The 21,320-nt window shown below is 33.2% G+C and overlaps 1 protein-coding gene across 1 annotated transcript; it reads right to left on the bottom strand.

Moving 5' to 3' along the window:
• Positions 1–3,874: 3,874 nt before the first annotated feature.
• Positions 3,875–5,068, bottom strand: LOC131075452 (L-type lectin-domain containing receptor kinase IX.2-like). Its single transcript, XM_058012300.2, has one exon. The coding sequence runs from the start codon at positions 5,066–5,068 to the stop codon at positions 3,875–3,877; it is 1,194 nt and encodes a 397-aa protein (XP_057868283.2).
• Between the last annotated feature and the right edge of the window lie 16,252 nt (positions 5,069–21,320).

The raw sequence follows: 21,320 nt of genomic DNA on the forward strand, positions 1-21,320 counted from the left end.
TCAATCTGCATACAACCTTTCTTCGATTTCTCATTCATCTTTTTTTTTCCAACATGACTTTTCACAATGATTCTTCAACCCACAAATTGAACAAGGGTGAAGGTCTCAACACTTGTCTTCTTTATGTCCTTCTCTATGGCAATGTGAACACTAAATTCTTTCAACTAATTTTATTGAGTTTGTAATACTTGAAACATCAGATCTATCCCTCTTACAATATCTAAAACCTTCATACTTGGGTCTCATAATTGGTTGAATGGGCTCTTTTATTCCTTGCTCATGCTTTCCCAAACCTTTTCCTTTATAGCCCATTTTTTGTATCATCTTCATACCAATATTATTTTCAGAATAACCTTTGTGTTTAATATCACAACTTGCACCTGTGCATGCAAACACAACCTTACTTTCAACTTCACCATCTTCACCTGAAGAAGCTTTAGCTACGATGTCCATATCAATTGATTTATAAGGGAAACAAAACAAATCTTATGTGCCACACGATACATCACATACCGATCGCTTTGATTTCAAAAGCTCATTTTTTTTTTCTAACAATTTTAACTTCTTGACCAAATTTTCATTCTCCTTCTTGACTTCATCATATAATTTTAACTTTTCTTTTAAATCTCCATATTCCTTTCTAATTGTCTCCAATTCTTTCTAAAGAATATCATTCTCACATGAACTATCAAATTTGAATTAGAATTTTTGTCTTTCACCATTTCATCTTTCAAAATATCCTTTTCACAAATTAGATTTGCATTTTGTTTTTTAGCTCTTTTACCTGTTTTCCCCATAAAAAATAAATTAATTTTACTTGACACTACTTACAAATCTCTGAACACTTATTTTACTTCTTTGACAATGGAGATCAATAATTTCACCAACGATCGTATTTTTTCTCTTTATTTTTTATGGCTGCAGTCTTCTACACCTTTCATAATCTGGGTTTCCTAATTTATACCAAAATAAATTTCTATGATGATAGAGACTAGCTTAAACAATCCTTCATAAATTGTAATCTTTCTCAATTGCATACCCACAATTTTCTTCAACACTATATGCCCAATTGTCCTACTCTCATACCATTTGTAGAATATAAAATAAAGGATAAAGAAACAAGAAATATTTGTACACAAACACAAATCTTTTATTCAAATCTGGAAAACCCAATTACATTGTTGTAGGCCACACTAAACATTGCAATTAAGTAGTTTTTTATAGAGGTTGCAGCCTCTTCCAACAAATAGGTCACTCCTTATTACATTCCATGCATTCATTATGCATTATTCAAATAAAAAATAATTAATTGAGTCTCTAAAAATAACTAGCTAAATAAAACTATAAATAGTCTCCTAAAAATAAAACAATACATGTGGGTGCACATGCTTTATTCTACTAAAAATAAAACTGAACTAATTGTCCAGAAAAAAAACTAAAAATAGTTTTCTTGTTGTGCATGAAAAGAAACTGGAGTTCTAAAATTAAAGCAGGAGCTGCATGCATGTTTGCAGCATCAATTATCTTCACAAATTGCAAACTTATTTCCAAACCCTTCAACTTGCCACTTCAAAAACTTGTCGAATCTGATTATGGAAGGCTAAAAATAGAAATGTGGGTTCACTCATAGCAAATGGACATGACCCCAAAGTAGTTTTACATGGCAATCATAGTATATCAAGATATTCAACATGAATGTAGGATACTTGAAAAAAAAATCTGGGGTACTTTCTGGGGGATGCAACTGAATTTTCACATCATGGGCACTTAAAATTTTGTAAACTTTTGGGTGCTAATAGAATACAAGGCTAGAGTTCAAGAAAAATCTATTCAAGTTTAAGAGGTGTATCTCAAAAAAGAAGGAAATTTAGAGTCAATAGAGTGTGCACAGTGCTAGTTCATTGTTTGTGTTGATGTTCCCGATGAATGCACCATAATATTGTAGCATATGCAGGCTAGAGGAAGTGTCTTAAGGATTTTTGGGACTAGTTGAGTTCATTTTTTTAATGTATAGCACGATCTCACTTCTAGTTTAATGTGTTGGATTTTGGGTTGAGCTGATTACTCATTTGGTTTAAGGTTTATTCTTATGGTTGACTTGGAGATGTTAAATGTTCTTGACTAGATGATGTAATTATTGTTGGAATGCATATAAAATATTGATTAGATTGATTCCAAGGTGTGAGAGTTAGTGCTTAATTATTAGAGTTGGTACTAATTTATTAAATTAGAGGATTGGTGTGTCCTATAGATTGGTGCCCACAAATGTAATTGAGGATTGGTGTTTTTGTCAAAGTTTGTAGTTCCTATGAGCTGGTCTCTACAAAATATTTTAACTTCTTTATTATCTTTATGAGGTTGGATTTGGGTAGTAGATTTAAGAAGCTATTCTGGCAGTTCTTTTTCCATTCCAGGTTTTCATGTATATCTAGTGTTATTGTGTGTTGATGTGTGATTATGGTTTTTCTTAGCTACATTAATGTTAAAGTAAGGCCTAGATGGTCCTAATGATGAATTATATTTGAAGTTGAGATATGACATTTATTGATTCAATCTCCTCTCAATATATATGTATGTCTAACAATCTTAACTTAAAAAATTTATCAGATTCATTACCTGAAGATCAAACCATATTGTATCTAGTATTACCTTGAGTGGACAAAGATCATTCAAGAAGGCCATGTCTATTTTACTTTTTATTTTGATATGCACACATTTCTTCACTTTTATTGTAGATACATCTCTCTCTCTCTCTCTCTGACACACACACACACACACACACACACACACACACACACACACACACACACACATACTCATTTTACTATAATTCTGAATGAGATAAATGCTAGTCTCTAATGATTAAATGATTAAATCCTTCATTGAAATTTTTTTATCTACTTCTCCTAGTTTTTTGGTGTATATCATGTCTTTCCAACTTGCATAGCTTAGTGTAAGTAATTTGTGCTATATCCTTTGAGAGCTCATATCTTATAAAAATTAAGAGATTCATATTAGTTTTGATTTTAGGGTTTCAAATGAGTTAATTAAAGCATAAGGGGACACATATATGGCAATACCATTTTTTTTATCTCTTTTGTTTCATGTGTAACATGGTGGTCATCAACCTTATAAAAGGTCTTGTGAATTTATTAATAATGACTTAGTATACTAAGTACTTATTATCATATTGTATATTAATATGTGTAGGGCATAACTGATTAAAGTACTATTGCATGCTAATGATCCTTTTTTATACTATATTTTAACGGTTCTATAAGATCACAATGATTGGCTTTATTGAAGCAAAAGTATAGAGAATTTCTCCGCTCGTATCATTTGTCCTCTAGTCTATAATTTAATCATGATTTATGTCCCATTAGTCTATCTTGGCATAAAATCTTAGGTCTAAAAGTATTGAAATTCCTTCTCTAGGAAAGTGGATTAATAATCTTGAAACTAAAAAGGTACCATATCAAAGGGTGAATGATGCTTCTTATTTACTCATGTGCTTCCTTTGCCAATAATAGAATTATTATGTGCATCTTTATACACAATCAAGCATTTTGGTCACCTTCTATTGATAATTATTGTCTTCTTTAATAGACACCATTAAATTGATATAATGGTAAAATAATGATTCTAGTTACGAAATGAGAAAAATTATTTTTATTTTCTTCATAAAATAATATATTTTGTAATATAATGTGTCTAATCCATGTAAGATAATAATATTATTTATGTTATTGAACGATTCAAACATTTAAATACTTTGAATAATCTTTATTGTTTGTATCACTATAAAGTGTAATTTTATTTTACCCTTGATTACACTGAGTTGAAAAGGAACGGTATCATATTTGAAATTTCCAATCTAAAAACCTACTTCCATGAGATAGTGTAAACTAGCGAGGTCAGTCATTAACAGTAGAGGGCTCGACATTTTTAACAGTGAGATATTTTCAGTCGTAGAAGACGACAAAACCAACGCCTTAACGTCTAACAAGATTGACAACACAGTGGGTTCAATAAGAGTCGGGGATGTAAGGGCCACTGAGGTTGACAAGTGTGACCTCATCTCACGGTGAAGATGCTGACTATATACAGCTACTGATAAATCCCAAGGAACGTATGACAATCGCGCTTCCCTTTTAAATATCTTTATCAGCTCTCCCATTTTGGGTTTTGATGTGGGATCTACATTAGAGCACAAAAGTCCCAACACCATCAGTCGCTCCATGTCCTCGCCATTAAAATTTCTACCCAGTTTCTCATCCGCCGCCTCTAGGAGCTTTCCCTTTCCATACAGATTCCAAACCCACTCTACCTGTCTGCAATTGTGTTCACCAAGGGTTGGGCTAACCATCCACCTTCCATAGGCAATTTCTAGAGTAACCACCCTGAAGTTGTACACGTCTGTCTCTGGACTGGTCTTTCTCATTATATAGCACTCAGGAGACAAATACCCCGGCGTGCCCGCCACCACAGTTGTATGAGAAGCTGCCATATCACGCTCAATTAGTCTTGCCAAACCAAAATCCCCCAGCATTCCATTAAAATTGGAATCCAACTTTAAGTTGCTTGCTTTGACGTCTCGGTGAACGACACCCTGGTCCCATTCTTCGTGGAGATAAACAAGAGAAGACTCTTTATCACAGGAGATACTATATTGTCGGTCCCAATCCAAAATTTTCTTCTCCATCCCAAAATAATGTTTATACAAACTACCATTAGGCAGGTATTCATTGAATAGAAGGAACTCTCCCTTTTGATGGAACCATCCTAAAAGTTTCACAAGGTTATGGTGTCGAAGCCTACTGATTGTGGTAACCGTAGAAACATAGTCCTTTCTTCCTTGTTTGGAACCTTTGGATATTCTCTTCACAGCCACCACCGAAGCCGCCTTGCCCAATCTGTTGGAGATAATCTTTATCTTAAGAGTTGAGAAATTTTCTAATTTAGTTGTAGATAAGAATTTTCTAGCATTGCTGGAAACTTCTCTTGGTTTCCAAATCTTTCCATTTTTCCCAGCACATACAAACTTCTCTTTGTTTCTATATCTTTCCATTCAAGTCTATTGAAGCACTGTATTATCTTTGTGGGTGAATTAATATAAATATATAATTTTATAATTTGTTGTAAGGCCTATGTTTTTTAATATGGTATCAGAGCATAATTAAATCTTGGGCAATAGTTTGTGGATTTTGTAGAACTGTGTTGTTTTGAATCTTGTAGGTTGGATTTTGGTTGCAGTAGAGAAGAATATCAATTCAGAAAATTCGGAAAGAGAATAACATTTTGTGCATTAATTTTTAAGTTAATTTTACTCTCATCTAAAAAATAGGGAATTTATCATTATGGAGTCTATTGGTATTCCTCTACCAATGGTTAAATTAAATGGAAAGAATTACTATCATTGGGTATCTCATATGGAGATTTTTCTAACACTTCAAAATTGTTATGAAATTTTTATTGGTAATGAACAAAGACCACCAAGTCCTCGAAAAGATCAAGATGATTGGGATAAAAGAGACAAAGGAGCAACAACATTTATAAAGCTTACACTTTTAAAGAAAGTTTTTCCAGAAGTTCGCAATGAAAAAAGGTGAGCCAAAATATGGGGTATTTTGGAAAAAATTGTTGGCAGCAACAATGAAGGAAAACTAAGGGGGTGAGGAGATGAATCAGTTTTCACCAAATCTATAAACGTAACCACAAAAATAGATTTGATAAATTGTAGCAATAACAAAGATAAGCAAGTTGATAACACAACACGCAACACCAAGATTTTCACATGGAGAACCCGGTTAAGGGAAAAATCATGGTGGGAACCTACCCACAATAACATGATACTCTGCAATAGTTTGTGTAAATATTACAATTGGGAATGCATCAACATTCAGGCACACTGCCTAGAGTTTATTGCTCAAAAGATAATGACCTGGACGGCTAGAACCCTCACAAAAGTCTCACTGACTTATAACAAGATTCAGACTATAATCCAAAAGAAATGAACTGAAAGAAAAGCATCTCCAAATTCCTGATTATAGTTCCGGTTATGCACAAATGTTTTCTCTATAACACCAATCTCTTCTCAATCACAATGCTGAAGGATGAATCACTTGTTCGCACATACACCACTCTTTGATAATGAAGACGCAACCATGATACCAAAATTACATGACAATACCACCTATTTATACAATTCATCAACCTTGACAACAATGTCAGCTAAACCCTCAACTCACAATTATAAAAATACATCACACGATACAAAGATCAACCACCAGACCAATATAATGATATACATGACATAACATGGTCTCAAAGAAAATTCCCAAATGCTCATCACGACTGGTAAACATACCAACATCAATCATAACATACTACACCACCAGGAAAACCACATATCATGAAGAACATAATCAATTTAGAAAAATCACTAAGAACATGCACAACGATCAATGCAGATCACCAAAACAAATAGGAGATACTTAGGAAACATCAAAAAGCACGTTATAATCATCAACAATAGATGCACCAACACCACTTATCAATTCTTCATCGATCAACATCTAAACCTTAAGAACACACAAACAACAACAATTGTTATGAAGAAAAGACAACTTGTGGAGCACCAAAACATGAACCATCTAAAATGGAGATACAAAATATCATCCCAAACAATATCCCAAAATATCAGCTTAAGATATGATCACAACAAAACATACCAGAGGAAATACTGAACTCTATAAAGCACTGGTCAGATAAACAAACTGCAAAACCAGATCATATGATATGATCATTTATGCTTTCTAGATCACCAACGATAATAGAGAAGAATGTAATGATACTAGAAGTACTCCATACACCAAACCATGATCCCAATAAACCAATCTGCATTCATCGGAGCAGGAATATGTTGACATCAATGAAAACAACATATCCTAGTGGCAACAATGTCCAACAATCTCCCCCTTTGGCATTGATGGCAACATATGAATGTGAAAAACAATCAATGCAAAGAAGAAAAACATCTCCAACAAACTCCCCGTAAGATCAAGCATATAAAATAGTTTTTCACATGCTTCTCTCCCCCTTTGATAGCAATGCCAAAGGCAAAATATAGATTATGCTTCTCTCCCAAAACACATCCTCTAAAAAGAACAATCTCCCCCTTAGGATAAACTCACAACTGATCATCTAGAGTAATCTAAAATACACACTGACTACTCCGACTGAGTAACAACATCAACTCATGAATCCAGATAAAAGAAATAAGACTGTGAAGTCCATCGGATTGATGCAACTCAATGCATCTAGTTCTCATTAGGATGAGTGGATACTCCTAACTTGTCTCTCAAATAGACAAATGTATCTGCAAGCAAAGGCTTAGTGAAAATATTAGCAATCACTTCCTTTGTAGATACATATTCGAACTTCACTTCATTTTCACTCTTTTTCTCTCAAGTACTGATATTTGATTGACACATGTTGCATGAGGTTCTTTGGCATATTAATAGCACTAAATTTATCACAATATATGGCAGTAGGCTCATCATAAATAACTCTAATATCCTTCAACAGTTTCTTCATCCAAATCACTTGAGTGCAGTTAGTGGTAGCAACAATGTACTCAACTTCAACTGTAGATAAGGACATTGAATCTTGTTTCTTACTAACTCAAAAAACCAATTTCTTCCTTAAAAAGAATGTTCCACCAGTGGTGCTCTTTCGATCATCAACATCACCAGCCCAATCAATATTAGTGTAAGCGCATAACATGAAATCATCATTCTTCAGATACCACAAACCATAGTCCACAATTCCCTTCAAGTATCTGAATTTCCTCCTTATAGTAGTGACATGGTTCTCTTTTGGATCACCTTGATATCTAACAACCATGCATACAACATGCATAATGTTAGGCCTAGTCTAAGCAAGATATAGCAGTCCACCAACCATAGATCTGTACAAAGACTGATTAGTTTTTGGAGATTCATCATTTTTAGATAATTTGCAATAATTCACCATAGGAGTTCCAACCGGTTTGGAGTCATCTAACCCAAACTTTTTTAGAAATTCCTTCACATATTTGGCTTGAGATATAAAAGTACATTTTGTAGTCTGTGAAATCTACAACCCTAAGAAAAATTTCATCTCACCTATCATAGACATTTCAAATTCTTTATGCATATCACTAACTAACTTCATGCTCAAATCATCATCTCCTCCAAAGATAATATCATCAATAAAGACTTCAACAATCAAGATGTTATCATTCTTAATCATAAAATACAAATTACTATCAGCAGTACCTTTTAAATCCTAATTTCAACAAATACTTATCCAATCTAGCATACTAGGCTCTAGGGGCTTGTTTCAATCCATAAAAAGTTTTCTTCAATTTGCATACCATATCTCCATCTTCTAATAATGAAAATCTATCAGGTTACTCAATGTAAACTTCTTCCTCAAGATCACCATTTAAAAAGGCTGACTTGACATCCATTTGATATAGCTGAAAATATTTATTGACAACATATGAAAGAAACAATCTAACAACTTCAAGTCTGGCTAGCAGAGAAAAAGTCTCCTCATAATCAATCCCTTTTTTCTATGAATATCCTTAGCATACCAGTCTTTCTTTATTTATGATAACTTCACCAACTTCATTCAATTTATTCCTAAATACCCATTTAGTACCAATCACATTCTTATCTTTAGGCTTAGGCACAAGCTCCCGTGTGTTATTCTTTTCAATATGATCTAATTCTTCTTCCATAGCTCTTATCCAATTTTCATCTTTGCAAGCTTACACAACATCTTTAGGTTCAATATTCGAAATCAAACATACCTCTTCAACAACTAGACTTTTTCTAGTCATCACTCATTTATTTTTATCAACAATAGTCATTTTCAGATTGATTTAATCTTACATACCTTGGAGTCTTCTAATTGTTTTGATTCTTAGGTTCCTACACTTCTCCATCAGTAGCAACAACATCTAGATTAATTGTCTCTACCGGATCCATTTACTTCAATTCTTCAATCTATATAGGATTTAGAACAATATGTTGACCATCATCATATCCGCAAGCTCTGATCTCTTTTCTATAATCCTCATCAACCTTCATATTTTCACTTTCCACTATCTTTCTCAATCTCTTATTGTAGCACCGATAGGCTTTTCTCTTTGTTGAATATCCCAATAAAATTCATTCATCACTTCTTGCATCAAACTTTCCTATGTCATCATCTCTCTTGATATAAAACTTGCTACCAAATATTCTGAAGTATGTAATTGTGGGAACATGAACAAACCATAGCTCATAAGGACTCTCATTTGTATCACCTATAATATGAACTCGGTTGAATGTGTAAACAATAGTTCTAAAAACTTCACTCCAATATATCTTTAGAACATTCCCTTCAATCATCATAGTCCTTGCAGCATTCAAAATAGTCTTGTTCTTCCTTTCAACAACTCCAATCTGTTGAGGGGTTCTAGGAGAAGATGATTGTCTTCTAATCCCATGCTTCTCATAGAATGAATTAAACTCACGAGAACAAAATTCTCCATCTCTATCAAATCTGAGACAATTCACCTTCAATTCTGACTCAGTCTCAACCTTTGCTTTGAATATCATGAACTTGTCTAATGCTTTAGATTTCTCCTTCTAAAAGACAACCCACATCATCCTGGAATAATCATCAATTAGCAACATAAAATATCTATCACTTTGCACACTTCTAACATTTGTAGGTTCACATCAGTCAGTATGCACAAGATCTACCAATCCATTATATGTATACTATTTTCTCTTGAAATAAATTCTTGTTTTCTTTTTCAATTGGCATTCCTTACATATCGGATTAGCAGGCTTAACAATCTTAGGCAGATCTCTAACAACTTGTATAGAACATATCCTAATCATTGACTCAAAGTTAACATGACACATTCTCCTATGCCACAACCAAATTTCACCAATCTGAGTAGTCAAACAACTATTCTCACCAACATTGAAATGAAAAATATTGCCTTCAGCCTTAGTTCTAGATGCTATCTCTATACTGGATGCATTTAAGATCTTGAATTTACCATTCTTGAATTGTAAATTATAACTTTTGTTAACCATCTATCCAACACTCAAAATATTATGCTTCAAACCTTCAACATACAAGACATCATCAGTATTATTCTCACCATCAAAGGAAATAGAACCTCTACCATGAATCACATGGGTTTTGTCATCTCTAAATATTACTATTCCACCATCATACCTTTCCATACTCACAAATTTACTCTTATCATCAGTCATATGATGTCAACAATCACTGTCAATCACCCATTCATCTTTCTCTTCAACTTTACCAGCTAAAGCTTTCTCCTCAATAGTGCATCTAGTGGAATGAACAGGCACTGGTCCATCTTCTTTGATAGAAATAAACACAACATCATTTCTTTTTGATTCTTCATCTGTAACACCTTTATTGCCAACATAATAGCAGGTCTTCTGATGCTTATACTTGCAAGGCTTATCATACTTCTCATTCTTGTAATATCTATTATTCCTATTATGCTTATCAAATTTATCATGCCTATCATATTTAGCCATTTTCTTCAGGCATCTAGAAACAAGTCATATTTTATTGCAAGAGAAACATTTATGTGATATTTTGCCAAGATATAGAGGCAATAGAAAGCACAAATAAGAGAGAACAAAATAAATGATAGGAATAAACTATATTCTATCAAGATACAAAATGTGATCAACTAGATCATCACAAGAAGTTCAATGATTGTCCGTACAATGTAGATGAGCCTGCTTATATAGGCAAGGCTATATGGATATGTGAGCACACAAACATGACATGTGGCTCAATAAGAAACAAGGGTAGGTAGGAAATAGGTGTGGGTAGTTAGGAGAAAACATAAAATATTCCACATGAGGTGGAATGTAACAAGAAGATAAGATCAACACCATAAAAGGTGGAAATTCTTCTGTACACACTATCCCAATGTGGCACAAACACCCAAGTGTCTCATACCCAAACTACTATGAAATGCATTTCCTAAGTAAACTTAAGTAAGTGTAATAATATCCATGATGAATAATTATTTACACCAACACCCCCCCTTAAGTGCAACTTAGGAGAATGCACTAAAGTCTCTAATGCAACTAAGCAATGTAAGATGGGTCCCGACTACTGGGCCATGTTAGGTACCCATGTACAAATGCAAATGCATGCAAACCAATGCAATTAAATCTCTCTCACAAAGCGGGGAAAGAGAGAAAAACTCAATGGGAAAAAACCCTCCCCCAAAATGAGAGATGGAGAAAGCACACAATTCTCTCAATGACGAATAAGAAGAACAAAATATGTCCCCCCATAAGAGAGAAGAAGAGACCATGAAGCCCTCCCCTCAATGTCAAACCTCCTACAAAGATGGTCCAATGATGTTGACCAAAATACCTCCCCATAAGGAAGAATGAGAGCCAATGTTGCACCAATAATGTCAAAGTGTGACAAAACTAGGTACCAAGTCGATGGTGATGAATCATTCACTCCAACAAAATGAAGATTAGGCATGAAGACAACCTTCTTTGAGCATCATCTGGATACTTGTAAATGACAAAAATATTGGTACAATCTAAGTCTCATGGGAGCCATGCACAAATGTGTACAATCTAAGTCTCAACTGGAGCCATGCACCAAGTCTCACAAGATATTCCTAATCTATGTGTACAAGAGGATTACATCAAATAGTCAACAATGACAAGATACAAAGAGGTGTGGCACTTTATGATAGTGTGAGTACAACATTGCTCATGCAAGAGCATACAACATGATAGTGCAAATCAGGAAACATAAAAATGATGCCACCAAGAAGCCTTGTAGAATAGTGTACAAAAAGATGCCTCTGATTGGGATGTGGCCAAGAGATGTAAAGGAGAAAATCAACCCCCCCCCCCCACCCTTGACTGCCAGTTGGAAGCACTGCAAGATAGGTATGAAGTGACAAAAAAAAGTGTTCCCAATTTTTCTTATTAAATGATGTTTGTGTTTTTAAAAGATCTAAATAAAAAAAATTTATTACGCACAAGAAAACTTTATTAAGAAATAAAGAAAAAAATTTAAAAAGGTGATAGTCATCATTTAAAAAAAAAAAATGAAATGAAAAAAAAGAAAAAAGAAAAAAACTTTAAGAAAAAATATAGTGTACCCCCCCCACTGGGGACCTGCGGGACCACCGTAGGTAGGTTGTGTTGTACCCGCGGTGCCTGCAGCATGGAGCCCCTAATTTTTTTTTCCCTTTTTTTAAAACAAAAAACTTACAAAAAATGCACCCCCCCCCACTTTAAATAAATTTTTTTTTTTTTTTTTTTAATTTTAAATTTTCCGAAAAAGAATTTAAAAATAGAAAATTAAAAAAAAAAAAAGACTTGTACCTGCAAGTCCGTACAGCGGGCTAGGAGGGGAATTTTTTTTAACTCGGGGTAACAGAGGTTGATTTCAATGAATTGATAGTCAATATTGGGGTTTTTGGGCCTTCTAAGTGCAATGGTAATAACAAATTTGGCCAAAAATGCTCCAAAATTGTAGATCGGTGCAACACAAGTCACCACCCTCACCTTGAAATGGCTCTAGATTTGGCCTCAGATATCGGATTTGGATGAAACAAAAGGCGATTCTTAATTTCTCTAACCTCCTCAATCTAATGGTGACCTCAGATCTAACCCAACAAGCTCCAATAATAACCTGCAAAAGAAAGCTCCAAAATGCAAACCCCAAATTTCTCTCAATTGACAAACTAATGACACTCTAATGGCTCTGATACCATGTGAGATTTTGCCAAGATCTAGAGGAAATGAAAAACACAAATAAGAGAGAACAAAATAGATGATAGAAATAAATTGTATTCTATCAAGGTACAAAATGTGATCAACTAGATCATCACAAGATGTTCAATGATTGTCTATACAATGTAGATGAGCCTGCTTATATATGCAAGGCTATATGGATATTTGAGCACACAAACATGACATGTGGCTCAATAAGAAACAAAAGTAGGTAGGAAATAGGTGTGGGTAGGTAGGAGAAACAATAAAATATTCCAAATGAGGTGGAATGTAACAACAAGATAAGATCAACACCATAAAAGGTGGAAATTCCCCTGCACACGCTATCCCAATGTGACACAAATACCCAAGTGTCTCATACCCAAACTACTATGAAATGTATTTCCTAAGTAAACTTCAGTAAGTGTAATAATATCCATGATGAATAATTATTTACACCAACAATTTCAAAGGCAATTTTCTATCATACTTACCAGATCCTTTAGGCGATCTCTGGGCGATCAATGCTTCAAGCTCTTCCAATTCTATTTCTTGCTCCTCCATCTCTCTTCTCTCTCTTTCATATCTAGATATTGTACACTCTTCAGGATCATACTTCTACTTTCTAGATACAGATGCTTTAAATTTTGTTTCAGACTTTCCATGTGATTCACCAAACTTGCTGAACTCAAAAACAGTAATCTTTCCAACCAGCATATCTTTTATCACTGTAGTCACACTTTGTATCACATCAATAACAGTTACCTTATGTTTGTAAGAGAAAGGAAAAGATCTTAGCACCTTAGCAACAATTTCATCTTCTTCAAAGGTTCCACTAGCACATCTGATACCTAGGACAAGATCATTCACCTTATCCATAAAGGTATTTATATTCTCATCGTTTCCCATCTTTAGCATCTCATATTTCCCTTTAAAACTATACAATTTAGCAACTTTAACTTGTTTATCTCCTTCATATAGGGTTTCAACCTTCTCCCATATCTCATGTGCGGTATGAAGTCCCATTACATTAGTCATCTTTGAATCAATCAGGGCGCTCAACAATGCTTCCTTCGCTCTAATGCTATTGTCAGCTTCCTTGATCTCATCAACACTAACTGGTCCATTCTGAGGAGCAAAATAGACATTTTTTGTAATTTTCCAATAATCTTCTCCAAGACACCTCAAGTGCACCTCCATCCAGTTCTTCAATGTAGCATAGTTACAACTATCAAATCTCAGACTCTCCTTCTTAAAGATAACACTTCCACTTTCCGTTACCATCCTGGATCACTCAAGCAGTTAATCTTCTTTTGAAAGATCTAGCTCTGATACCAATTATTGGCAACAACAATGAAGGAAAATTGAGAGGGGGGGTGAATCAGTTTTCACCAGATCTACAAACTTAACCACAAAAATAGATTTGATAAACTACATAAATAGCAAAGATAAGCAAGTTGATAACAAAACACACAACACCAATATTTTGACATAGAAAACTTGGTTAAGGGAAAAACCATGGTGGGAACCTACCCACAATAAGATTATACTCTGCAGTAGTATATGTAAATATTACAATGGGGAATGCACTAGCATTTAGGCACACTGCCTAGACCTCACTGCTCGCAGAGGGCTACAACCCTTAGGGATGTCTCACTGACTTATGAAAAGATTCAGATTATAATCCAGAAAAAATGAACTAAAAGAATAGCATCTCCAAATGCCTGATCACAGTTCCGATTAAGCGCAATTGTCTGCTCTGCAACACCAATCTCTGCTCAACTATAAAGCCAAAGGATAAATCACTTGTTCACACATACACCACTGTCTAATAATGCAGACACAACCATGATACCAAAATTACATTACAATACCACTTATTTATACAATTCATCAACCTTGACAACAAGGTCAACTAAACCCTCAACTTACAATTACAAAATTACATCACACGATATAAAGATCGACCACCAGACCAATATAATTGTATACATGACATAACATGGTCCCAAACCAAATTCCCAAATGCTCATCACCACTAGTAATCACGCCAACATCAACCACAACATGCTACACCACCAAGAAAACTACATAACATGAAGAACATCATCAGTTCAACAAAATCACCAAGAACATGCACAATGATAAATGCGGATCACCAAAACAAATAGGATATACTTAGGAAACATGAGAAAGCACAATAGAATCATCAGCTATAGTTGCACCAACACCAATTATCAAATCTTCATGGATCAACATCTGAAACTCAAGAACATAGAAACAACATCATTTACTACGAATAAAAGATAACTTGCAAAGTACCAAAACATGAACCATTTGAATGAAGATACACAAGATCATCCCAAACAATATCCCAAAATATTAGCTCAAGATCTTATCACATCGGAATATACCAAAAGAAATACTGAACTCTGGAAAGCATTGATCAGATACACAAATTACAAAACTGGATCATATGATATGATCACTTAAGCTTCCCAGAAGAATATAATGATACTAGAAATACTCCATACACCAAACCATGATCCCAATAAACCAATCTGCAATCACCGGAGAAGGAATATGTTGACATGAATGACAACAACATATCCTAGTAGCAGCAACAGTGTTCTCATTCTGTTGTTCCAGAAATCATAGTTTTCTCCTCTAAACAAAAGAATTTGTGGTTGTGATAAATTCAAACTATTGTTGATAGTTCCTATATTTAAAAAAAAAAAATAGAACGGAACCTTTACAATGCCCAAATTTGCTTCTTCCCACAACTATTTTTCTTTGACAACTTTGCTTTTCAAATAGAAGATTCTGCAGAAGTCTCTCACTCTATTATAGCACAACACTTTTATTAATATAAGTGGAGATTACAAAATGCAGATATAGATACAAAGCTCTGCAGAGGTCTCTAATCTGTTATGTGAAAAGATAATCATATTATTACAATAGCCCCTGTTTTATAGTCATAAAAGGCGGTTTATAAACTTGCAGTGCGTGACAAGTCAGAATTAGATTGCATTTCATCATGAGATGCTATTTTGTAAAGGGGAAAACAATAGTTGGCGAAGAATTGGCTAGAGATGGTAGAAGTTTCCAGTGGCGGTGAATAGCTGGTGCTAAGCTGGCATACGTTTCAGGAAGAAGGTGAGAAGTTAAGCATTACCACCATCAAGAGCAGCAATCAGATACACTGGGGTGGCCGAGCGAGATATTATACTCTGAGAAAACGTCATTGACGTCCATCTCCACATGATTGTCATCTAGATCCCATTCATTGTTGAAACTGTCAAACTCCACAGCGACCATCTGATAGAATGAACCATTATAAGTTGCGTCATTAAACAGGCCAAGATATCGGCCATAAGCGTACTCTGGTTGCTCCAACTAGAAAGGTGAGAAGAAGAACGCAAGTCCATCTCAATTTGTATCAGTATAATCATTGTTCATGTCAATAATGAATTGGAAATGGGTAGAAAAATTTGCCATAGCATGAGAGGAGCTATCCCATAGCGGAATCGGTTTACTATAAACCGCCTAGCCGAAACTGTGGGTTGGACTCCCTGATGCTTGATTTGTGGTAAGCTACATCATATCTCCTCCACTGGCCTTTAGATATAGGTCAAACCTAAGGCTTGTTGCATATGGGAATAAAGGAAAAGAAGAAACACAACATAAGAAAAGGAGTGCAGGTAGAGGCTAACAGAGATTGGCCATCTGATTATCTGCTTTACTGGGTCTTAGATGGCAAGTGGCTTTTGCTGAGGTTTTCAGAGATGTATGAAGAGCCCAAATTTAATTGTCGTAGATTTCCTTTTGAACAGATGAACAAAACACATAGAAGACATTAAACTTCTTTGTCATGCGAAGGTTCTCGATTAGGCGTTGTGTATTCCGTTAAACAAATAGGATAATCTTTTCAGTAGGTCAAGCATGGTCCACAAGATGCTGGAGAGCCACCAAAAAAAAAAAAAAAAAGGTGTTATATGCCTCATTAGTTTATGGTCTCTAAGAGTACTTACTAATTCTATGATACGGTTTTCCCTAAGAAATAATTATAAGGTAAGCGATTACTCCAATCGTATATTTCTATTTTGTGTTATGTTTCAGGTTCATGATGATTAGATAATATTTTATATATTAATTATTCTATACAATGATATATTTATGTGGAAGTTAATGAATAAGATTATTTTAGTTTATTTATATTGTGATTGATTTCTATGATTTTCATATGATTTTCACTTAATTTTGTATTTAGTAATTTGTCATTTTATTCATTTCTACATGTATGATTCTAAATTTTGAAATTTTAATTTAAATTTCTTAATTTGAAGGATTTGATAAGGGGAGCCTCACTCTCACTTAAAAAGTTTCAAAATGATATTTGTGAATGTCATTTTTCTACATGAAAATTATGGGCAACAAAAGAAAATTCTAATAATCACATTTTAGCATGCTCATATTTCCATGGGTATTAATTTAGTTCTACGTGTTTGTTTACCTCCACATGCATGGATACTAGGGTCATAGTTGTAGATCCAAATTAGAACAAAAAATAATTGAGCTTCACAAATTTTGAAATATTTTTTAAAAAGATTGTAATTTTTACTCATTTGGTGAATCTATTTCTCACATACTCAATAATAAAATATAAACTAAATTTTTAAATTTAATGTACATAAATTACATATTTAATTACTCTAGACTTTATGACTTTCCAATCTAATTTAATTTTTATTTTAACTATTGTAATTATTTAATTAATCTCAATATCCATTTGAGTGATTTATTCTCTTATAAATCTAATAAAATCAACTTTCTTATATGACTATTAATTTATTTAGATTTTAAGTTTCTTATCATCATTTATTTATGGTTTAGAGTTAGAACCCACCTCTATTTATCTATCTTTCACTTCTCCCATAGTGATCCCTCACACCCACCATTATTTTGCACTTCATTAACACATTTTGTATATTAGTTATATATTTCTTTGAATATTGAATGATTTGAAATTGGTTGAGAATTTAACTTGTTATTCCTTCTGGATTAGATTGCATGTATTTTTTTGCATCATCATTTTGGATCAGATCTTATGATCCATCATCAAGATATTTTTTTAATATCCTTATACTCCATAAAATCTTGACAATAGATCACAAAATCTAATCTAAAATGTTAATGAAAAAAAAAATATGCAATCTAATTTAAAAACAGTAACAAATTAAATTTCATGATAATGAAAATATACTATTAATTGATTGAAAAATTGAAATTATTCAATAGAAATTATTCAATAGAAAAACTTGCAGCCTCTTTTTTCAATCATAATTCACCTAGGCATCCCATCTTTCTCTCTTCTTGAGATTTTTCAAAAAGGGTGATAGAGTATAGTGGCGTTAATGAGTGAAAAACCGAACTTTGGAAAAATGATATTGGTGTCGATCCACACGTGATTGTCATCGGAATCCCATTGAATTTTTCGTGTCAAATTCCATAGCCACGATCTGATGCAATTATCCATTATACGTTGTATTGTTAAACAAGATGATGCATCTGCCATAAGTGTCCATGGGTTGCTCCAAGTCGAAAGACACCAAGGTGAAAAAAATGAAGAATTCAGAACAGTCCCAGATAATTATAACCAAAATATTTCTACAAAATAAATTAACAAAACACACCAAAAACTTAGCATTGTTATTTTCAAAAGGAAGACGATTACATAATAGCTTTGTAAATATATTTTTATGAGCACTATTTACAATTCTTTTTATTATGAAAGCCTGAAAATAGAGTAGCTAAACAATGCTCATATAAATATAGATCACTGCCTTTTAAGAAAGATAAAACAAAAACTCACTAAATGAAGTCTGATCTCATTCCAGCCTAGGAACATGCAAAATAGAAAGACAAAAAAATAAAATAAAAACTGTAGGAGCAATATTGGACACTGGTAGAACTAGAATAGGAGGTTCAAATCAGTTTCTAACATCCTCCCCCTTGATGAGAAGAGGACTAGCAATTCAGTTTCAGCCTTGGTAACAACTCTGAAAAAAAAAATAGAAAGACTAAAAAATAAAATAAAATATGTAGGAGCAATATTGGACACTGGTAGAACTAGAATAGGAGGTTCAAATTAGTTTCTAACATGCCCCCCTTTATGAGAAGAGGACTAGCAATGCAGTTTCAAAGAATAAAACGGTAAGCCTTGGTAACAACTCTGAAAAAAAAAAATTCAGCAACTTGTTCTGTAGTTTTGATATACCTGAATTCTATTTCCTTCTTCTCACCAAATATCTCATAACATGGTATTTTAGATCAAAGTGTTTTGTTTTTCTATGATGTACGAGATTTTTAACTAATTTAATTGTTCTCATATCTTCACAAAATATCACTATAGGCTGAAGATGTTTTTTGCCCAATCTCTTCAAGAACATTTATGAGGCATAGTGCATGAGTACCTAGAGATGTGACTATAACATATTTTTCCTTTATGAAAGAAAGTGAAACTATTCTTTTCTTATTTTAACTTTAATAAATCAAACCTGAATTAAAATTAAAACAATTATCAGAGGTAGATTTTTGGTCATCCACACTACTTTTTCAATTAGAATAACTAAAACCAACTATATTTTTTTTATTGGAACTATAGTAATTAATGCCAAAATTTAGAGTTCCTTTCACATACCTCGAAATTATTTTGGCAAACTTCATATATAAATTAGAACGTTTTTTCATATACCTTGAAACAAGAGAAACTACATGTATGCAATATTAGGCCTAGAGTGAGTGAGAAACATCAAACTCCCAACAACACTCCTATAAGTTGTCCCATCTGCCTATTTAGCACCATTATCTCTACACAACACCACTCCTTGAGAAATTGGAGTGGAGGTTAGTTTACAATTAACCATAACAAACTTCTTCAACATATTCTTGACATATTTTTTTTTACAAAAGAAAATTTCATCAATACTTTAATAAAAATCCTCGCCTAAAAAAATTATTGCATGGGGCTTAAATCTGACATCTCAAATTATTTCAAAAAAGAAATTTTGAATTTATCTATCATCACATAAGTACTATGTATATACAACACATTGTCAACATGTAAATCAATAATAATAATTTCATTACATTCTTGTTTGTAGTAAAGGGTAGGTTCACTTTGACTTCTAGTGAAGTCATTCTCTTTAAAATACCAATAAATCCTAGCATACCAATCTCTTAGTACTTTCTTGATTTCATGCAAGGACTTTTTCAACTTGTAAACTTGATGCTTTTTACCTCAAACCTCAAAACCTTGTGGTTGTTCCACATAAATTTCTTCTTTTAAGTACCCATTCAAGAAAGCACTTGTCACATCCATATAATGGATGCTCCATTTATTTTGGGCTATAGGTGAAATCAAGATTCTAATAGTCTCTTGACATGCTACAGATGCAAATGTTTCATCATAATATATATTGTACCTTTGATTGAATCCTTTATCAACTAACCTTGATATGTGACTTTCAGCACTTCCATCACTATAGTGCTTAGTCTTGTAGACATGTTTAGTATAATATTTTCCTATCATGTAGAAGCTCTATAAGCTCCCAAGTACCATTCTTATTCATAGAATCCGTCTCATAATACTATGATAAGACCAAAATAGCCATTTTATAATTTCATCCAAAATAGCCATTTTATTGAATTACATAGTAATCACTCACATTCCTAATTTCTCACATTGCCAAATTCTCAAATTCATTTTTCCTATTTATTATCTTAATAAACTTGATGTAGTCACTACCTTGGTAAGCTTCCTTTAGAGTCTTCTAGGCATCTTTAATTATCTTTGCATCTACAAATCTAGGAAACAAGATATTATCAAGAGCTATTGGAATGTGAAACAAATCCTATGCATTCTTCTTCTTAGCTTCCTTCTTAACCATTCTATTGTTGGCTATAGGTGCATTCCAATCAGCGGGCTCTTCAATTCATATTTCTACAATTTCTGATAAGTGTTTTCATTTCATAAATTTCATCATTTTAATACACCATTAATCATAATCACTTATGTTGAATTAAAGGATTGGAAAAGAGTTAGTATTTTACATTATTAAATTTTAATCAAAGTCATATAATCAAATACCAAATGAAGAATTAAAAAAAGTCCCAAATAATTTTAACCAAAATATTAAATAAATTACCAATTTAACATACCAAAAATTGAACACTATTATTTTGAAATAGAAGAAGATTACATAATTGTTTTGTCAATCTATTTTTTCTAAACAACATTTAAAAGTTTTTCTAATTTTGAAAGCTTAAAAATAGAGTAGCTAAATAGCACTTAGATATATTTATTCATTATATAACAACATAGACATACAAAAGAAGAGATTGCTTCCTTCTGAGGAAGCTAATTTAATAGAAACTAACTAAATGAAGTTTGATTTCCTTCCACCATAGGAACAT

This window comes from Cryptomeria japonica, chromosome 5 (assembly GCF_030272615.1).
Source record: "Cryptomeria japonica chromosome 5, Sugi_1.0, whole genome shotgun sequence".
Lineage (NCBI taxonomy): Eukaryota > Viridiplantae > Streptophyta > Pinopsida > Cupressales > Cupressaceae > Cryptomeria > Cryptomeria japonica.